Source organism: Gopherus evgoodei, chromosome 12, assembly GCF_007399415.2.
Source record: "Gopherus evgoodei ecotype Sinaloan lineage chromosome 12, rGopEvg1_v1.p, whole genome shotgun sequence".
In the NCBI taxonomy this organism is placed as follows: domain Eukaryota; kingdom Metazoa; phylum Chordata; order Testudines; family Testudinidae; genus Gopherus; species Gopherus evgoodei.
Genome location: NC_044333.1, coordinates 15,017,265 through 15,036,319, shown reverse-complemented (window position 1 = coordinate 15,036,319; position 19,055 = coordinate 15,017,265). Strand labels below are relative to the sequence as shown.

Genomic DNA, 19,055 nt, shown 5'->3' with positions numbered 1-19,055 from the left:
CAAGTCATATGCTGTTCTTCACATATTTTAACAAGGGCATTTGTACATAAACCAGAACTGATCGTATACAATACCAGCACATTTTGCACAGTACCTAGTTACACAGGGTGCTTGAGAAAATAAAAATCTGAAGGGAGAATAAGTAAGTTTTTAAAGACAGTACTATTAAAAGTTAACACTTTCTTTTGGTTGTTGCATCAAACACTTCCAGTCCACTGGTTTTACTGAAATGTGTTTATTCTATAGCAAGATAAAAGCATTTATTTTAGATAAGCAAAATACAAACAACTTAATTGCTGCTATCATAACTCATAAAAAAGTATAAAACAGCTTAAAAACACAATAAGCAACGTAGCAATTAATAGTTCATGTTACCAGTGTTTACATTAAAGCCTCATTTATGAAAACTTTACAACACGATATGAAAACTTACAACTTTTAAAGAAAATATTTACATTGATTATTCAGATGTGGAGCTTCTTTTATATATTCTACTGGTATTACAGCATATTAAAACCTCTTGCATTTTTTAATTTCAGTTTTTGTAATAACAGTTTTATTTAAGTGCATTTCCCTTTTAAAAATACAGTGTATTAAATCTGAAACTCATCACTTAAACACAGAATATAATATTCACATTTGTTTTGTAACTGGAATTAACATAATAGGGTAATAGTGTCGATATATATTTTGTTACAAAGTATAGTAGGCTTATATAGAGAAATCAAAGTGAAAGGACGGGTCAACTATTTAAATTTAGTCGCTTGCGTTTGTTTTTCTGCAGAGGTGTAGGAAAGAAAAAAATACGAGCTTTGGCAAAAATCTGATTTACATTATTTTCATGACAAAAAAATGCCATCAACTACTCATGTCATACAAGTATGATTGTATGAAATCCAATCATTATTTTACAGGTTGTTACAACTGTGCTTTTAAGGGTTTCATGAGGTTAAACTGCCTTGAAGTGCATTACTCACTTTTAGAGAAGGAAAGGTTACATTATATAACTCCAAAAGGCCATTTTGCAGTCATAACATCCAAGTATTTATTAGGCCATTTGATTCACATATTGTAGGTAAAGCTTAAATAAATTAAAAAGGCCATCACATGAAAAGGAGCACAGCTTTTATTTTTTAAATTTTTTTTTAACAAAATGATTTATAGTCAGCTAAAAGATGATACACAGCTACATTGTAGTTCTTTATTGCCTATCTAATAGACACTTTAGAGGATCGTTTGATCTGTTATGCATCTCTGCATAACTACTATCAACAATTTACAGTTTTCAGCCAAATATGGTTTACCCCTACCCCCTTGATAAATGCAAAACAATGTTACAAGGACATTTATCTTCAGAAAATACTAACCTGCGATAATACTTGAGTCTGTGTTTGGGACTGTATTTGTGACTGGTGCTGCTGAGATGCTGGCTGAGGGCTCCCAATGGCAGGGATGGGTGAGGTCATCTGTGAGGCTACAGGGGAATGCTGCTGAGGAGAAGGCTGGGACTGGTGTTGCATGTGTTGCATTTGCTGTTGCTGCATTTGCTGAAGCTGTATCTGTTGCAGCTGTTGTTGCATTTGCTGCTGATTAATTTGCTGGTGAAGATGCTGCTGCTGCTGCTGCAAATGTTGCTGCATGTGGTGCTGAAAATGCTGCTGTTGCATTTGTTGTTGGATTTGCTGATGCATTTGATGCTGATGTAGTTGCTGCTGCTGCATTTGCTGCATCTGTTGCTGCTGTAGCTGTTGCATCTGATGCTGCTGGGTTTGCATTGAAGGGCTTACTTGCGATGAAGATGGTGTTGTGACCATATTTGTTCCCATAGAGCTTATCAATGGGGCTGCAATGTTTGCTGGCATGTTTGGTGCAATGGTAACAGAAGCTACAATCTGATTCATTGGCAGTCTCATGGTTAAAGGTTTTGGAGCAATTGCCCTGGGAAGGGACTGTTGGAGAGTCTGAGGAGATGCAGACACTGTTGCATGTTGAGAGAGAGGAGTATTCAGCAGAAGGGAGGATGACAAATTAGTGGACGCCAACGTTTGCTGAACAGACCGTATTGTCTGGGCTTCAGCTGATTCTGCAGCCGCCTGCATTTAAAAGAGACATTCAAGAGCTGATATTGGTACAGAGAAGGGCATTATTATCAGGCTCACAAATTATATGAAGTCCCTTTCTGCCCTCATATACTGTTAATGTAAACAGCTTAACATGAAGTAGGAAAGATAATTCATCCTAAGCAGTCTTACAGTTGTTATAGTGGTTCATGCAGCAGATATGAGTCACAATACTTCTTAGAGTTTGCACAATGCAGCTGATTTCCTTTATTGAACAGCAGTTTCAACAGATCTATTGTCTCATTTCTTATTTCTTCCCTTTTAAATTAAATCTGTACAAGACAGAGAGAGCCGGCAGGGATCCTGGCTAAGAGTTACCCAGATCAATTTAAGAGACCTCACATTTTTACAGGGACAAAAAGGGGTGCTGTTGAGGTGAAGAGAAAATCCAGAAGCTGCCAAGGAAAGAAAGGGTTTTTTTTCCTGGAAAATATCAATTAGCAGGGAGAAGAGACCATTAGGGCTCAGATTCATTCCATCCTGCATTAATACACCGCTCCAGCTGGTACCACAAACAACTAAAGTTCTGATTCTGACAGAAAGCTAAATTCTGCTCTCCCTGAACCCTTGCAATCCTGCTAAAGTCAATGGGATTGCATGGGGGAAGACCTGAATTTGGCCCAGCAGCTTTAAGATAAATACCCACAGGGACATCATGGCACAATACGTTGCATACTTGCATATTTGTTTTCCACAAAACTTTCCTGTGACGGATGTGAATGGAATTACTGATGACACACCACTGAAGGGCAAAACCTCTTTAACTGACTTGTAGAGTCTGGTTCTCAACGATTGCTGGTCATTAGTGTACCAAGTCGGAGTTCTTTACAGATAATTAAAGTCTAAAGGGATTTCAATGAGAGTTAGGCATTTTTGAAAATCCCAGTCAGTGCCTATCTGCATCTTTAGGCACCTAAATATATTTAACAATCCAGGCCTGTTATGCTGACCAATAGAGTCTCATTGTTTCTGTGTACTCCCCTGTCCGTCTATATCCATCTGTTCTCTTGTCTTGTATGTAGATTAGAACCCCTTAGGATAGGGACCATCTTTTTGTTCTGTGTTTGTAAAGTACCTACAATGGGATTCTGGTCCATGACTAGAGCTCCTAGCCACTACAGTAATACAAACAACTAATAATAATAGTAAGTCCCACTGTCTTTGAAAGACAATGATACTTTGGCTCCTAAGCAACCTTGGTGCTTTCGAAAAGAGGATTGGGGTAACATTTTCAGAAGTGTCTAAGTGACATAGTGGCCTCATTTTACAAACCCTTGAGATAATAAAGAGCCATATCCTGCGGACAATATAACTTCAGATATAGCTCAAAGTTTTCAACTACTGGTGTTGTTTTGATATTTGTAATCTGAATTATATGAAATGCGCAACACTTTCTCTTGTGCTATTCATATAAGTGATCTTGAAAGCTGGTTTTCACCGTTTTCTTGTACTGTCTCCTTACATTTTCTTGTTGGAGTTAGGGATTCTTTTGTAATTAATCCATGAGACATGTAAGCAGACTATTAATTGTATCTAGTAATTCTTCCATAGATATTTTAGTTGGATGCATGCATATATCTCTTGCTTATGTTCAAATGTAAAAGAAGGAGAACCAATCTAAGAATGCCAATCAAAAGGCTACTTCTTACATAAGAATGCTATAGGCTGACTTTCCTCATATTGCAAGATGGATTTTATAATTATATTTCTTCTAAAGTACTCAGTATGGATCCTGGTTGTCCATTTGCAGGTACTTTCTAAATTCATAGCCATAGTGTATTTCTGTCTTTCAACAGCAAGAAATACACAGGCTTCATCACAGCTCATCTTCCACCCTGCCCCATATCCAATATAGTCTGTCTTCTTAAAAAGTGGGAAGTTGGAAAATTCTGCAGATAGCTTGTAAATCTGAGTATTTAAAAGCCAATACATTTCTAATGATCAAATTCTACTTTTATAAACTGTCACTCACCGTAGTGACATGTATTATTTTACTTCTAAAAATAACCCAGAGACAAGGTGTGTTTGCATAATTATTGTCCAATATTTATTACAGTGATTTTAGGACTATGAAAAAATTTTGTGCAAAAACTAAGCACAGAATGTCATAGGGCTATATTAAAGGAATTCTGGGATTCTGAATTTATTTTTAATCACATGACAAAATTCACATTTAAATAACCATTGCCAAACTCTACCTTACGTTTGATTGAAGTCACTATCAAGCTTACCTTAGAAACAAGACTAGCTCTATAAGCAGCAAGTGCCTTTAGGTATTCTTTTTTGGCAGCTTCTGTTTTCCTTTTATATACCTGTTAAAGACACCACAATTAACACCAACTTCAGCTTATACATTTTTCACCATAAAACACCACTTGCCCCAATGGGGTCATGCTTGTATACATGCAAGGAAATTAAAGATATAGTCCTGCTTTTCAGTCTATACATCCTCCACCCACCCACACAATTATGTGATTTTTCTTCTCTTAAAATGTTGACAACTAGCCTTACACTGAAAATCATATTACCTTACACTGTACACTATCTATTCCTGTAGATGAACATCAGTTTTCAGCTTACTGCCTACCTGTTTAGATTTTAACCACGGTACCCTAATGTTTTCCTTTGGTAATCCTTGTTATTACTAATCATATTATTGTTCTATGGCTGCTACAAATTGCTATAGTGAATGGTCTTAGCTGGTGGTCAGTACTATTAAGCATGACATTTCTTTCAGCAAGATGTTTCCTTCTCCATGACGTGATTTCCAGGCTTGTCTCACCTCTCTAGGAACTAATACTGTACTAAGACCAGTTATCAGGGAGATATGGCAGGAGTGCAATTTCAACTGCTGGTAGAAGAGAAGAGAATGAAATTAAGTCTGAAAAACTAGTGAAAACCTCCAGAGAGTGAAGATTTTTTTTTTAGGCAGTATGGATGAAGAAGTAGAAAAACATCACACTCTATTAAGGGTCGGATTTTGAAAAGTGTACAAAGTTGACCTAACTCAATTCCCACTGACTTTAATGGAAACAGAGTTAAGCCAAAGCTGAGCCATCTGTATTTTTGTGCATCTCACTTTCAATATATGGAAAAAAATCACCTTTAAACTGCTAACATTTCACAGGCTGAAAATCTTCCAAAGAAATCATAAACTGTATGTCCAAAACAAGAACCATTCATAGCTTGCCACAAAACTGTTTTCCAAATTAGGGCGCTTAAGGGGTGACTGGAGATCTCAGAATTGAGAGACAAAATATACTTTAGGATTGGGGATCTTAACTTCACTAACCAATGAAAACTAGAGCAGTCACCATTAAACCAAAACCAAGTGAATCAGCCACTTTACATGGCAGCAGGTGCTTTGTAACAAGAGGCCAATAAGTATGCCTCTCCCTTCTTCACATTGTTCTACTTATCACTAAGGGGTCTATTCTTCTATCTACATGCAAACATAACTTCCATTAACAATAATGGGGGTTGCACAGAAGTATCAACAGGAAAACAGACCCCCAAGGACTCTATTATTTTCTCAATTCATGCGTAGGAGTTATGTGGATATGGAGAGGAACACAACCCCTAAGAAGGAAACACTAATCTCTGAAAACTCATTCTACTGTACTAAGTTTTAAAATGAGCTATGAATAAAATTTCAAACAGTAGGCTGATATAATGAGGCACACAGGGTTGGCTTCAAAGGTTTGAAACCAACAATCTTTGTAACAAAGGTTCGTAAAGAAGACCAAAGGAAACGGCAAATGTGTTGTACCTTCCCTTCTAGTCTAAATTTTGAGTAAAGTAAAAAGCAAAAAAGCGTAACAATATATTATTTAACTATATATAACAGGGTACTGGGATGCCATCACCCAAGCTTTCTACAAACTGACCTGTAAAGACTGGACTTGATGGCAACAGAGTTATCTACGTGAATTGATAGGACACCAAAGTTCGATACTACTGGCAGACAACATGCTGTTTTGCAGTCAGCTCCTCAGGAAATGTAAATCAGCATAGCTCAGTGGAGCAACATTGATATACACTAGCTGACAATCTAGGTCCTGATATTTACTGGTCATTTTACTTCTCATAATATACTACTGCATAACTGCAGTCTATTCTTTATTACCTGTTTTTGTTCTTCTCCTAAACTGTCCCACATAGATGCTACTATTTTTGAAACCTCTCCAAATGTAGCATTAGGGTTCTGCCCTTTAATTGCAGCCTGTGTGTCCCTGAAGAATAGAGCATATGCTGACACTGGCTTTTGTGGTTCATTGGGATCTTTCTTTTTCTTCTTCTTTGGAGTCTTGGGCTTCTTGCCAGAATCCGGAGCAGCTCTTTTTTCTCCAGTAGCCTAAGAAACAGCAACAGAAATCATTGCCTACATGGTATATTCACTTGAAATATAGTTAGGAAGATCAAATGTGTATGAAAAATCCTCAGAAGTTCTATTAAACAACAAATGAATAAGATTAATGGACAGGTAACATTTTAGAATCCTGTTGTGCAGCCCTTACTCCTGCTAAGTAGAATTAACTCAGGCGTTTAATCCCACTGGCCTTAATGGAAGTAAATGTGTGTGTAATAACTGTTCAACATGACTAAGGGTTGCAGACTCAGTCCCTTAAGTTTTAGATGGGAAGAGCATGTCCTGGATATAATTTCTATAAAAATTAATAAAGGCTACATTACATATTTTGTGCATTCTCCATGAAAGAATAGATTTCAGCAACAGAAACTCAAAAATAAGAAGCTTAGGGGCACCTCCTGGTCCCTTGGCTAAGCCTGTTAACTCCCGCTTGGACCAGGGGTTACGAATACTTTCCTCTGGCTACAGAGCAATAGTGGAGTCAATTCTTCAGAAGTGTGCATAATAAAGCTCTTTAGTGATTTCAGGAGGATATATTAGGCATATATCAAGTATCAGAGGGGTAGCCGTGTTAGTCTGGATCTGTAAAAGCAGCAAAGAGTCCTGTGGCACCTTACAGACTAACAGACGTATTGGAGCATGCATCCGACATAGTGGGTATTTACCCACGAAAGCTCATGCTCCAATACATCTGTTAGTCTATAAGGTGCCACAGGACTCCTTGCTGTTTAGGCATATATGTATGTATAGGCCTATTTCTTTATGACAAATTTCAGATTTTATAGATGTGATCAGTCAGTTTACGCTACCTTATAACTGTTTTGACATTTTAACATTCTTTAGTGTCGTATATTAAAATATACATGCATTTTGCTAGAAATAAAGGTTGACCTTTCCCTTTTTATGGAAGTTTTAGTATGCCAGGAGTTCATTTCCATTGAGATTTAAATAGACCTGTTAGCAAAGGAATTATTCTGTTCAGATCAACTGAAATTAATACAAATATTTGAGCAATGAGAATTTACTTAAGGGTTAGGGTTGCATGTACAACCCAGGCAGATCTCCTGATGAAACCAATGGGAACTGTGAAAGTGAAAGCTCTGCAGGATAAGGTCATCATAAAGTAATATTATGGAGAAAAAGTATCAGAGGGGTAGCCGTGTTAGTCTGGATCTGTAAAAAGCGATAAAGAGTCCTGTGGCACCTTATAGACTAACAGACGTATTGGAGCATAAGCTTTTGCTGGTGAATACCCACTTCGTCAGACGCATGTGTCTGACAAAGTGGGTATTCACCCACGAAAGCTTATGCTCCAATACATCTGTTAGTCTACAAGGTGTCACAGGACTATTATGGAGGAAGACCTTTCTTCACCATATCCCTCTGCTGTCACAGAGTATCCCTAGAACAGCAGAATGGGGTAGAATGCAAGGAGCACATATATGTTGTAAAAAGCCCCCTCTGTGATTCTTGAAGGGGTCCTCAGGAGGGTTTCCTGTGTGCCAGCCTCAGGGAGGTTTGGGGAGGATCCTTGGCAGGGAACTGATGACTACATGGATCCATCAGTTCACTGCTTCTCCACCCATCAACCCACAGGAAGTGGTGGAGTTGGAGAGTGATAGCAGTGTGTGTTCCCCCTAGCTCTGTAGCAAATAAGCAACTATAATTTTACTAAGTAAAGAGGTCACCCAGAGCTTATGAATATTGCCACAATCATATACTCCACTACTGAAATATATGTATATTTTACCTGGCCACATTGCAGTGAAGTCAGCAGTTCTACTGCTACGTATGTTATATCTACGTATGTTATAAACTATATTATATCTAGTCATATATATTAAAACACATACTATAACTTACTCTGTTTGATTCATCTGCATCCTCTTCATTTATAGAGCTGGATGGGGAAGGAGTTGCTGATTTACTTGCAGGAGGTGAAGGAGAAGTATGTGGCAAGCTAGTGCCTCCTAAATTTAGTCCCAGCTGTGCACTTAGCTGAGACTGGTTAATGGTGGTTAACTGACTAGGAGGCATAATTCCTGAACGAGCAGCATCAGTCATATGAACAATCGATCTCATAATCAAAGAATGATCTTGGCGATACTGTGAAACTTGTGAGTGGCTATGATCCTAAAAAGCATGGAAAGAGCAAATATTTAGCAGCGACCATAAAATAATGTTATGGATCATTTTAACAGTCTTATTTAGTTGACACTGTCAACTTGAAATCTAGTCAGTTTAAAAAATGAGTTAAAAGCAGCTTGAGGTATAACACCTTCCCCAGAGTCCACCTACCCATTATTGTGGCATTACAATCATATTTCCCTATTCTTTAAAATGTTTTCCACCTGTTGTTGTTGCTGTGCAGATTACCAACACAAACAACAAGGGGAAAACACTAACTGACTGTGCAGGAGAAACACTGAAACTGATGGGACACAAATTGCTGCTATCCACACACCAAGTAAACAAAATGAAAAAAAAAATAAACATTTTCTTCTACTGAATGGCAACTCAGTTGTTACATAGTTCTTATCTGTAACCAACGTAGGTAAAAAAATAATTCAGACTGAAGTGGAATCCAAGTTATTTTAAGCAAAGAACCTGTAGAGTCTGGAACTCAGACATTGCAGCATGCTAGTGCACAGTTCAAATAATTCAAATCACTGCTAAAAAAAAATTCTGCAGGTAGCCTACAAAAAAGTAAATACACACAGATAAAAATAAAACCCAAATAACTAAGTACACATGGAACTAACAAACTACATCCTAATCATCAGTCTTATTTTTCTTGCATATTGTGTCTCTGACTCCCATCGTTTGTGGGTTTTTTGTCTTTACAGACCAAAAACTCTTGAGGGCAAGAACTGCTTTCTTATAAATCTGTACAGTACCTAGCATGTTTATAAATAACAACAGAGATCCTGAGTGTAAAATGAACTTGAATCTGTCTATGCAGAACTAGGTTTTATTATTTGTAAGTATAGAAAGAAGATCAATATTCCATAAAAGAATATTTAAAAATGAAAGAAAAAAATGCTCATTTATAGACCACACTTAGTAAATGGAGAGAATAAAAATCTCACAAATTGATTCAGAAATCTGCCTAATCTATATTGTTCAAACAGAGGGAAATGCAAGAAGTAAATTAGATTCTGAACATTCTTGCAGTGCTAATAATCTATACCATACTTAGTTGCACATGAAGGAATACTTAAAGAAATATAGCTGAACCTCAGCAAACTGCAGATTCATGAAGTGCTCAATTTACAGTCTACCCCCAACTTCCCTGCTGGGTGCTGAGCTTACTTGAAAAACTGGCCAGAAGCATCTCAGTAGGACCTATAAGTGCTGAACTTATTTGACAATCTGGAGCTTATTTAAGTGCCTAAATAAGGCTGAACTCTTTCAGAATTGCCTCCACAGAGTCTGACTAGAGCTGGTCAGGAATTTTCAACAAAACATTTTTTCTTTTTTCTTTTCTTTTTTTCAAGTCAATTCACCAAAACCAGTAGTGTTTATGAAACAGGTTCATATTCAACAAACCACCTGACTCAAAAAAAAATGTGCAAAAAAGTTTCAGAAATGGTCAAAACATTTCATGTCAATTTTTTTTTAATTAAGAATTCAATTATTTTTCAATCTGAAACAGCTTTCATTTAGAAATTTAAGATAGACTAAAAAAAGTTCACAATCAAAACGAAATATTTTAAAAAGTTACCAAAATGAAACATTTCAATGGACCTGAACCAAAATATTTTTGGTGCACATTTTTTTTAAAAGATTTTGATATTTTGTTCCATTTCAAGTCAGGAAAAACTTTCAAAGTCTCAAAAATTTTCATATTATGGGAAAACTATTTCCTGAAAGTTCTAAGGTGTGAAAATCTGTCCCTAGGTGATGCAGGGGGTTGGTAGTGGAAGGTGATGTTCATTCAACTTTCCATCCTCCTCATCTGTTGGAAACAAGATTGCCCAGCCTCTCTCACTTCCCGTAGAGCACCAAATAAGTGCCCCTTTACATTAACTCTGAATCTAGAGTTCTCTTGGTTATGTGCTGATACCCACTGTGGAAGCCTCCTTCAATTTGCAGAATGGTCTAGCACACAGCTATGAGATCATGGATGTTTCCAGTGCCAAAGCACACAAAACACCTAACCATACCTAGTAGAATTACTTCACTGGGGTCCAACACAGATGCACTAACCCTCCAAATTCAAGGTACAGATCCTACAGGCTGGGATCTCAGAACCCGCCAAGAGCTCTACCAAATTTCCCGTGGTCTACGAGCTGCTGCCAGCTGGGCTGCTCATCCCTGCTGGACTTCATTTCTCATCTTATTTCTCAAATGCTTTTATTATCTCCCAACTGCAAGAAAAGGAGCCTAGTTCCTTAGCGATGAATGTGTGTGCCAAAAATGAAGCACTTGATATAGAAATGTTTAAACCATCAGAGTGATTAGTTGAAATGCCTATTTGCTTCAGGGCACCTTTCTGTGAAATTTATTACCACTAACTATAGGGTCACTATGATTTAGAATTATATTGACAGTGGCATCTGGAAGTCATTCCAAGTCTTTTTTAAGGGATACCACTTTCTGTATATTAATTCAGTCCTTTTGCTTTACAGACACTAGTTTACTGTATTAAGAAAAAAAATTGCTGTTAAAACAAAGGTGGAGATAATCAGAATTCCCTTTCTTTGTGGGTCATGCCCAAAGCAGTTTCTAGGAAGTATTCTACCTCTAAAAGACTAGTTTTCCCTCGCTTCCTTGCTGTTACACAAAACCATCTTTCACAGTCTTTATACCAAAGCAGCAGAATACGAAGCCCTGGGTTACAAATGATTTACTCTAAGTCTTGTCATTTTGGTTGAGTCTATGATTTTATTGAAACTAAATTCTCTTGACTTTGCATTGACTCAGAATTTAATTTTATATACAAACCCATGAATTGTTAACTGTTCCTTCTTTTGAGATGTTTGTGTGGGAGAAGGGGAGTTCTCTTTTTTTCCTCTTTGTATTTTTTTATTATTCCCTTCCCTGTTTTGCCTCAATAAAAATTTAAGCAAAAACACAAACTGGAAAGTAAATAACATTTCATAACTGGAAATGGCTAACTGGCATCAAATAGAAAGTCTGATATGAAAAAGAAAATATTTTAAAGGTTAATTTCTGGTTCTTATATTCTGATTTGGTAAAAACAGTTTCTATTGTCATGTGACAACCATCAGCAATATATTTTCTGCATTTATATTCAAAGTTATATTCCTAATATATGTATTTAAATAGCATGATGAATGGAGTGTGAATGCAATTATTATTTTGTGGATATATGTCATTGTGAATTTCAGTAGAATACTGTACATAACTGTGCATGCAGAGGAGATTTCAGAAAAGGAAGTGGAAGAGCTTTTTGTATTTTTATAATAGTCTGATGTGATAGCATTAAGGTATGGGATATACATAGTCCTAATTTTTTTGGTTCACAGCCTTGGTGAATCCCTTCTGAGCTTGTAAATCAACTTGAGGACACCATTATCATGTAAACTTCCACCAAGATACCTTATTTATTTTATTCTCAAATATTTTAAAAATGGTGGTTTCCTTATCTTCTGATAGATTTCAGAGTGGTAGCCGTACAGAGTCAACAGAATCAGTAATATTTCTGTCATTATCTAGAGAATTATGAGAAACTTTCACATATCAGGAGTATTCATGGAAAGAATATAATCAGTGTTTGGATCACAGTGTCTATGTGAAATTTTAATTCCATTAGTACTTGAAAGACTGACAAGTGAAACAGCAAAGCTCACATATTCAGAATACATCTTTTTAGAATAGTCAAAATAACAGATAATACTATGTTCCCATTTCTAGAGCCTTGCGCAGATACAAAATTTGTATCTGCATCCGAACCGCAATCTGCAAAAATGATCCACGGATGCAGATATCCACAGATTTCCAGGACTCTACCAATTTCGTATTATGAATGTACATGGGGTTCAGTGTGGTTTTTTATTTGAAATGTGCACAACTTTCATAATGTAACTCAAAATTTAGATCAGGTTTGCCAAAATATTCATGAACCTTTTAAGATGAACCGAATCAAGTTTTGAGTTAACCTAGTCTGATTTATGGTTTTGGGTTGAAATTGGGCAATACTCCATGGTTCCGACCCGAAATGAGACAAAACACAAGCATCCAGTAGCACGAAGGCTAAATCAGGTTTGAATATCATAAGGATTCAGGGGATGTAAACTTTTATGAATTTGAAATAAAAAAGGGAAAGGATTTGCATGAACTCCCTGCAGACTGAAAACCCCAGGAGCCCAAGTCAGCAGACATGGGCCATTTGCGTGTGTTTTATTGTAGTGTAGACATACCCAAAGTTTCACTCAGCTCTGCTTAATATCCTTCAAGAGCACTAAAGATAAAGTTACGGTGAAGTCCTGTGCAAAAGCACTGTTGTGAGGGAGTTAGCAAACCCTGCCCCTTCAAGAACACCCAAGCTAGGGGCAAACCAATATTTAGCCCAAAATGTTTTACCATCAAAACTCTCCCCTTTCAAACTACCCACAAGCAAATCTTAGTGTCCATTATATATGTGTGAATAATTTAACTGTTCATAGTCCTAGAGTTCTGCAGTATTATCTCAGTGTAATGTGATACACAGAAGGCAAGATCAAAGGAACCAAGAGGATCTCCAGACAGCAAACTGCTCCCTGCTTTGCCAACCTAATAGTCTTTTCTGTATGCATCCTTTTTTAAAGGATTGTCCTTTTGAATTGTTCATCTCCCACTTCCCTCATCAAGTAACTGAGGCAACTACTGCAGTGCACCAGCACAATGTTGCAGACTTCAGTATATGATATGCAATGCAGATAAAATTGGAACTATACAGCCTTTCCTTCCAAACAAGGACACTGCTAGATGTTGCTCTTGTAACATCAAACTCACAAAACATCCAGCAGAAATTAAAGCAAACAATTTAACACTCCTCTTGATAGAAGAGAGAGTGGAATTCACCTGGTGCAAGAGGCTAGCATGAACCTGTACGCTGTTTACATTCCATTTAAACCCTATTTTGACGGTGACTTCGGAGTAATGGCATTGCAGTAGTCTTCTGCAGACAGGAGAATTTCACCCTACATGAACATTTAATATGATATTTTTAAAATACAATTCTGAATTTTAGGATCAAATCACTAGAAAATTACTCTTTTGAATATCATGGAGCAATCCTGAATACCTGATACCTTCAAAAATAATGTTAAAATCAATGGGGCCAATCCAGAATCATTTATTTAGGCAACACTTCCACTTAATTTCAGTGGGAGTCTTGCAGAAAAAATGCTGTCAGGACTGAGTCCAATAGACATTTTGACTATATAAAGATATAGGACCAGGATCAAACTCTGAACTTGGTGGGTCAGTTTTTTAAGGAAGGCTATGGTAAATGTCCCCACAAAAGTATGTATTCCAGATCCAACACTTATGTGTGCAAATTACTCTGTGGCTATACCAACTACCCCCTTGAAAGTTGACTAAAAACATTATGCATTCTATTGCCAGTCAGATTTGTCACTGTCAAGATAACATAAGACAATGTAATATACCAACTGATAAATTTACATAAATATAAAAAGCAAAACCATCGGTAGTTCCTATCTGTAAATTACTCAGATTTTGTAAGTCAGCATCTCTCTGAAGGAAATTGTCCATGCTCTCTCTCCACAACTGCAGTATAGATAACACAATCCATTATCAAAGTTTTATAAGATTTGAATTCTTCCGTCCATAAAAAAAAATCATACTAACAGAATGCTTTTATCTGTCATAGATTCAATCCTTGTTTTATGAAATACAACACAAAGCTTTGCTCAGTATTGCCACCATTCAAGAAGTATTCATGTTTTCAAATATACAGACTAGTAAAACACCAGCCCAGCTGTGGTTGCCAGCATCTCCTCTTCCACAGCCATGAGCCACAGTCTCATGTCCCTGGAGAGAGGAAAGTTTGCCTAGTCTTGTCCCACAACAATGGAAAAGGATAAACGACCATTTCCATTCACAGGGAATTAAGGCTGCACGATATATCTAGAAGTTCCTCTGGACAGAGGAGACATGCACAGGTTCTGCTATCTGAAAACACTTAGACCAAAAGATTTAAAACAGCCTAAGTGCACTACAAGTCTCTCAGGTCAAAAAGCCACTCATGCAGGCACAGTTCATCCCCTGGAGATCTCAGCAAGATCACATATCTCTTCATCATTACACACCTGCAAAGGAGAAAGTTTGGCATATATCTCAGTTCCTTTCTCACACAAAGAGCAGACAAAAGAGCAACTGCTGGATCACCGCTAAATCTAGGTGAGTGTCCCTTTCTGTCAGCCTGATCTCACATATCTCCATGTCACACCTCCTTATGGCACAGAATTTTTTTATATGCCTCCCTTCACAAACAAAACATGGGTTAGGAGGTGTGGCCAGCTCTCCCTACAGTCTGGGAGAGAATGTGTTTTATCTCCCTACTTCTAATTCTATGGTCCTTTCAGTTTTCTCTGATGTTTTTTGAGTCTGGCTCATGAACTGTCTTTCAGGCTTGGGCTGCAGCATGGCTGTGGTGGTCCCTCTAGTAGCTGAGCTTCTCCATGTAGTCTTATGTGTGCTGCACAACCTCTGCCAGCATAGATAGTTAACATGGGTCCATCCAAGTCTGCAACTCTTGAGCAGACGGCCTAAAACCAATCCATAATTTCTTCCACTGACTAATATTCAGGCTTGAGACACCCAGTCACCTCATAGGTTAGTTGCTAGGTGAAGGAGTGCAGCCACAATCCTGAGGAAAAGAGCTTCTCCCAGAAATGCTGCTGGTACTTCTCCTCAAAGATCCTAACCTAGTCTAGGATGGCAGCCAGGGACAATGAAGGTAATCAGTAGCAGTTTTCTTACCAAAGGCCAGAAAAGAACTTGGAAAGGAGCAAAATGGACAGCTCAGGACTCCTCCCAGGCAACAGCAGTGTCCATCTGCTCAAAAGTGACCAGGCACGGCCATCATTCGGGCCCATCTTGAACAGAGAAAGGATGATGGCTATTGGTAGCCTGAATGGTGTGTCTGGAACATTTGCTCCTGGAATTGCTGCTGTTGGAGTTGGGCTGCACGCTGGGCTTGCTACTATTCTTAGAACTATCTTGGTTGTTCTTGTTGACCTGCAGCCTGGGTCTGCTGTGGCTTATCATCATCTAAGTCAAGACTTTCTCCAATTTTCCTCTTTTATACCACTTTTGTAAAGAGATTAAAAAAATAACCACACCTTAAACCATATCTGATAGTTGCCTTTTCCAACTACATTTCAAAAGCAATCCATATGTGGTGTAGATCAGTGGTTCTCAAACTTGGGCTGCCGCTTGTTCAGGGAAAACCCCGGTAGGCTGGACCGGTTTGTTTACCTGCCGCGTCCGCAGGTTTGGCCGATCACAGCTCCCACTGGCCGCAATTCGCTGCTCCAGGCCAATGGGGACTGCAGGAAGGGCAGCCCGCACATCCCTCATCCCGCGCCACTTTCTGCAGCCCCCATTGGCCTAGAGCAGTGAATCGCGGCCAGTGGGAGCCGTGATTGGCCGAACCTGCGGACATGGCAGGTAAACAAACTGACCCGGCCTGCCAGGGGCTTTCCTTGAACAAGCGGTGGCCCAACTTTGAGCACCACTGGTATAGATCCCACTTCTGTCTTGGAGCTTGGTTCTATTAACACAGAAATTAACAAAACAACACATTCTAGTCACTCCTTCACTCTACAGAACTCATCCGAGGCTTGGCTGCTCCTAGACTGCAGACTTTTCTATATATTCCTATAGTGCCTATCACAATATTGTCTCAGCCTGGCGGGCCTAAAGGCAGTCCTGCTACATTTATGTTAAATAATTAATTTTTCTTCTTCAGTACTCAACGACAACCTAGATCCTTACTCTCTCTTTCTAGAAAGCCCCTCACATATCTGGAAGTGATAATAAGAAGTCATCTGCACCAGTGACTCAGCAAAACCCCTTAATATTTACTAGAAGCAACATCACCAGCTCACTGGATGGGTGTCTCAGGCAAATACTGCCATTCTGTATCATATTGCTGCTACTTAACTCAATCTAAGGTTTCTAAAATATGCTAGGAGCCCACGTTGACTAAAGGATTATACATGGAGATTCTCATTTCAATATACTCAGTTTCCATTTTGCTCTGAGTTGCATCATTTTTTGATGCATTTGGTGTTTTTGTTTGTTTGTTCTGTAACAAGTTCACTAGCACCTGGATTTGTTAAATTTGTATGAAGACAAGAGGAAGGAGGAAACACATCTTATAGCAAAGAGACTGTTTTGTCTGCACTGAAACATACAAAATTAAAATGGCATTGAGGGCATAATAAACTAGAGTCAAAGAAGACCAGTTAAATGTTTTATTCCATCCCCAAGCTAGGGAAGGATTATATTTGCTTTAGTATTGTGTCAAACTGCAGTGGTTGTCTGCTATAGCCAGGATTGTTACTGTAAATTGAGTGGGCTATATATACTGTTTATTTCCATCTCTAGAAATCCCAAAAGTTGTTCAACTGAACTTTGAACTCAAATCTGCAGGTATAAAACCAATTATCATGATTTCAATGCACAATGGTATTGCAAAGCCTTATGTCAGGGTTCCTTCTCCACTCTGAACTCTGGGGTACAGATGTGGGGACCCGCATGGAAGACCTCCTCCTAAGCTTATTTTTACCAGCTTAGGTTAAAACTTTCCCAAGACACAAGTTCCATCTTGTCCTTGATCACTGCCACCACCAAGTAATTTAAACAAACGTTCAGGGAGGGCCACTTGGAGCCCTACTTCCCCCCAAAATATCCCCACAAGCCCTTACACACCCTTTCCTGGGAAGGCTTGAGAATAATATCCTAACCAACTGGTTACAAAGTGAGCACAGATCTAACCCCCTGGGTCTTTAGGACACTGAAAAAAAATCAGGTTCTTAAAAGAAGTTTATTTAAAAAAAAGATAAAAGAATCACCTCTGTAAAATCAGGATGGAAGATACCTTTACAGGGTAACAAAAAGATTCCAAACATAGAGGATTTCCCCTCTAGGCAAAACTTTAAAGTTACAAAAACAGGGTTAAACCTCCCTCTCAGTACAGGGAAAATTCACAAGCTAAAACGAAAGATAATCTAACGCATTTCTTTGCCATTACTTACTATTTCTACAATACTAGATGCTTAGTCCAGATATGGCTTAGGGAGATGTATTTACCCTGCCCTGGTTCCTCTGCTGACTCCAAGAGAACCAAACAAAGACACAAACAAAAACCTTTCCCCACAGATTGCAATGTATCTTCTCCCTTTATTGGTCCTTTTGGTCAGGTGCCAACCAGGTTATCTGAGCTTCTTAACTCTTTCCTGGTAAAAGAGGAATTAACCCTTTACATGGTAAAGACGGATTTTATGCTACCCTTAGCTGTATGTTTATGACACCTTAACTGAGAATTAAGGGTCTACTCCTCCAAGGTGCTAAGCATCTTTTGAAAGGCGCTGGATACACACAATGCTCACTGACTTCAATGAGAGCCAAAGGCATGCAGCTTCTTGCAGGATTGGTCCCTAAGAGTGCCCCTTATTTTTAGTTACACTTAGTCAACAGCAATTATTTATTTTGAGATAATGTCTGTGGGTATTGTATCTCTTGAAAGGGGTGACTATAAAAACTACTATTCCTAAAGCACAACTCAAGTAGAAAACAGATTAATACTGCTTATCTTAATCTGAAATTTAGTGGCCCACAGTTTCTTGAGAAAAAATCAAATCATTGAACGTAAAAGATCTCTTCTGGTGAGAAATAGCCACTTTTCCTATAAATGAATAATTATCACCTTCCAGAATTAGTTGTATTTTTTCCTATTAAGGATGGCAGTAAACATGTTAATAACAACAACAAGGGCTTGTTTTAATAGAACGTTCCAGGCATTAAACACATTAATGACCCATGAAATAACTGTTTTATCTGTAACACATTAAACAACATAGCTATAACTCTGTATTAATTGAAAACCTACTTCTTTCTCTCAAAATATAAAATTATAATACTAAAAAAAGAGATTTACAAGGAAGTTTATTTGTAAATGAAAATTAAAGATATAAATTAGAGGTATGCAGTCGTGTGGTGAAGTAATTGCTTGAAATGAAGACTTTTTTGCCATTTGAACTAGCTTTTTTTTTAGCTTTGATTTTGGCAATTTTGAGTTAATCTTGTCACTGAAAAACTAAATTAGCAATTTGGGATTAAATACAGTAAGATTCAGATCTTTATGTAAAAAGCACTATTTTGAGATGTTTATAACATTTCCGTCTTCAGTTTGCGTATTTACTACCCTCTAACAGGATAAAAATTGCAACTAAATTCTTTAAGGCCATGACATCGGTTCGCTGTTTATTTAAAAGTCTCTTCTTATTATCTCAGTTATAGCCACCCTAATTTTTTGATTTTTGACCTCAGTCCCACATTTAAATTGTAACATAGTTAAAGATGAG

General features: G+C 37.9%; 1 protein-coding gene across 2 annotated transcripts in view; it reads right to left on the bottom strand.

Annotated features, from left to right (window-relative positions):
* Positions 1-220: 220 nt before the first annotated feature.
* Positions 221-19,055, bottom strand: part of TOX3 (TOX high mobility group box family member 3) — an 87,568-nt gene continuing 68,733 nt past the window's right edge. For both annotated transcript variants that reach the window (XM_030582201.1, XM_030582202.1), the window contains exons 4-7: positions 8,353-8,622; positions 6,247-6,474; positions 4,352-4,432; positions 221-2,093 (exon numbers count right to left, since the gene is read on the bottom strand). In XM_030582201.1, coding sequence (XP_030438061.1) covers positions 1,353-2,093; positions 4,352-4,432; positions 6,247-6,474; positions 8,353-8,622 — 1,320 coding nt within the window. In that variant the 3' untranslated portion in view covers positions 221-1,352. The remainder of the gene's footprint in view (positions 2,094-4,351; positions 4,433-6,246; positions 6,475-8,352; positions 8,623-19,055) is intronic.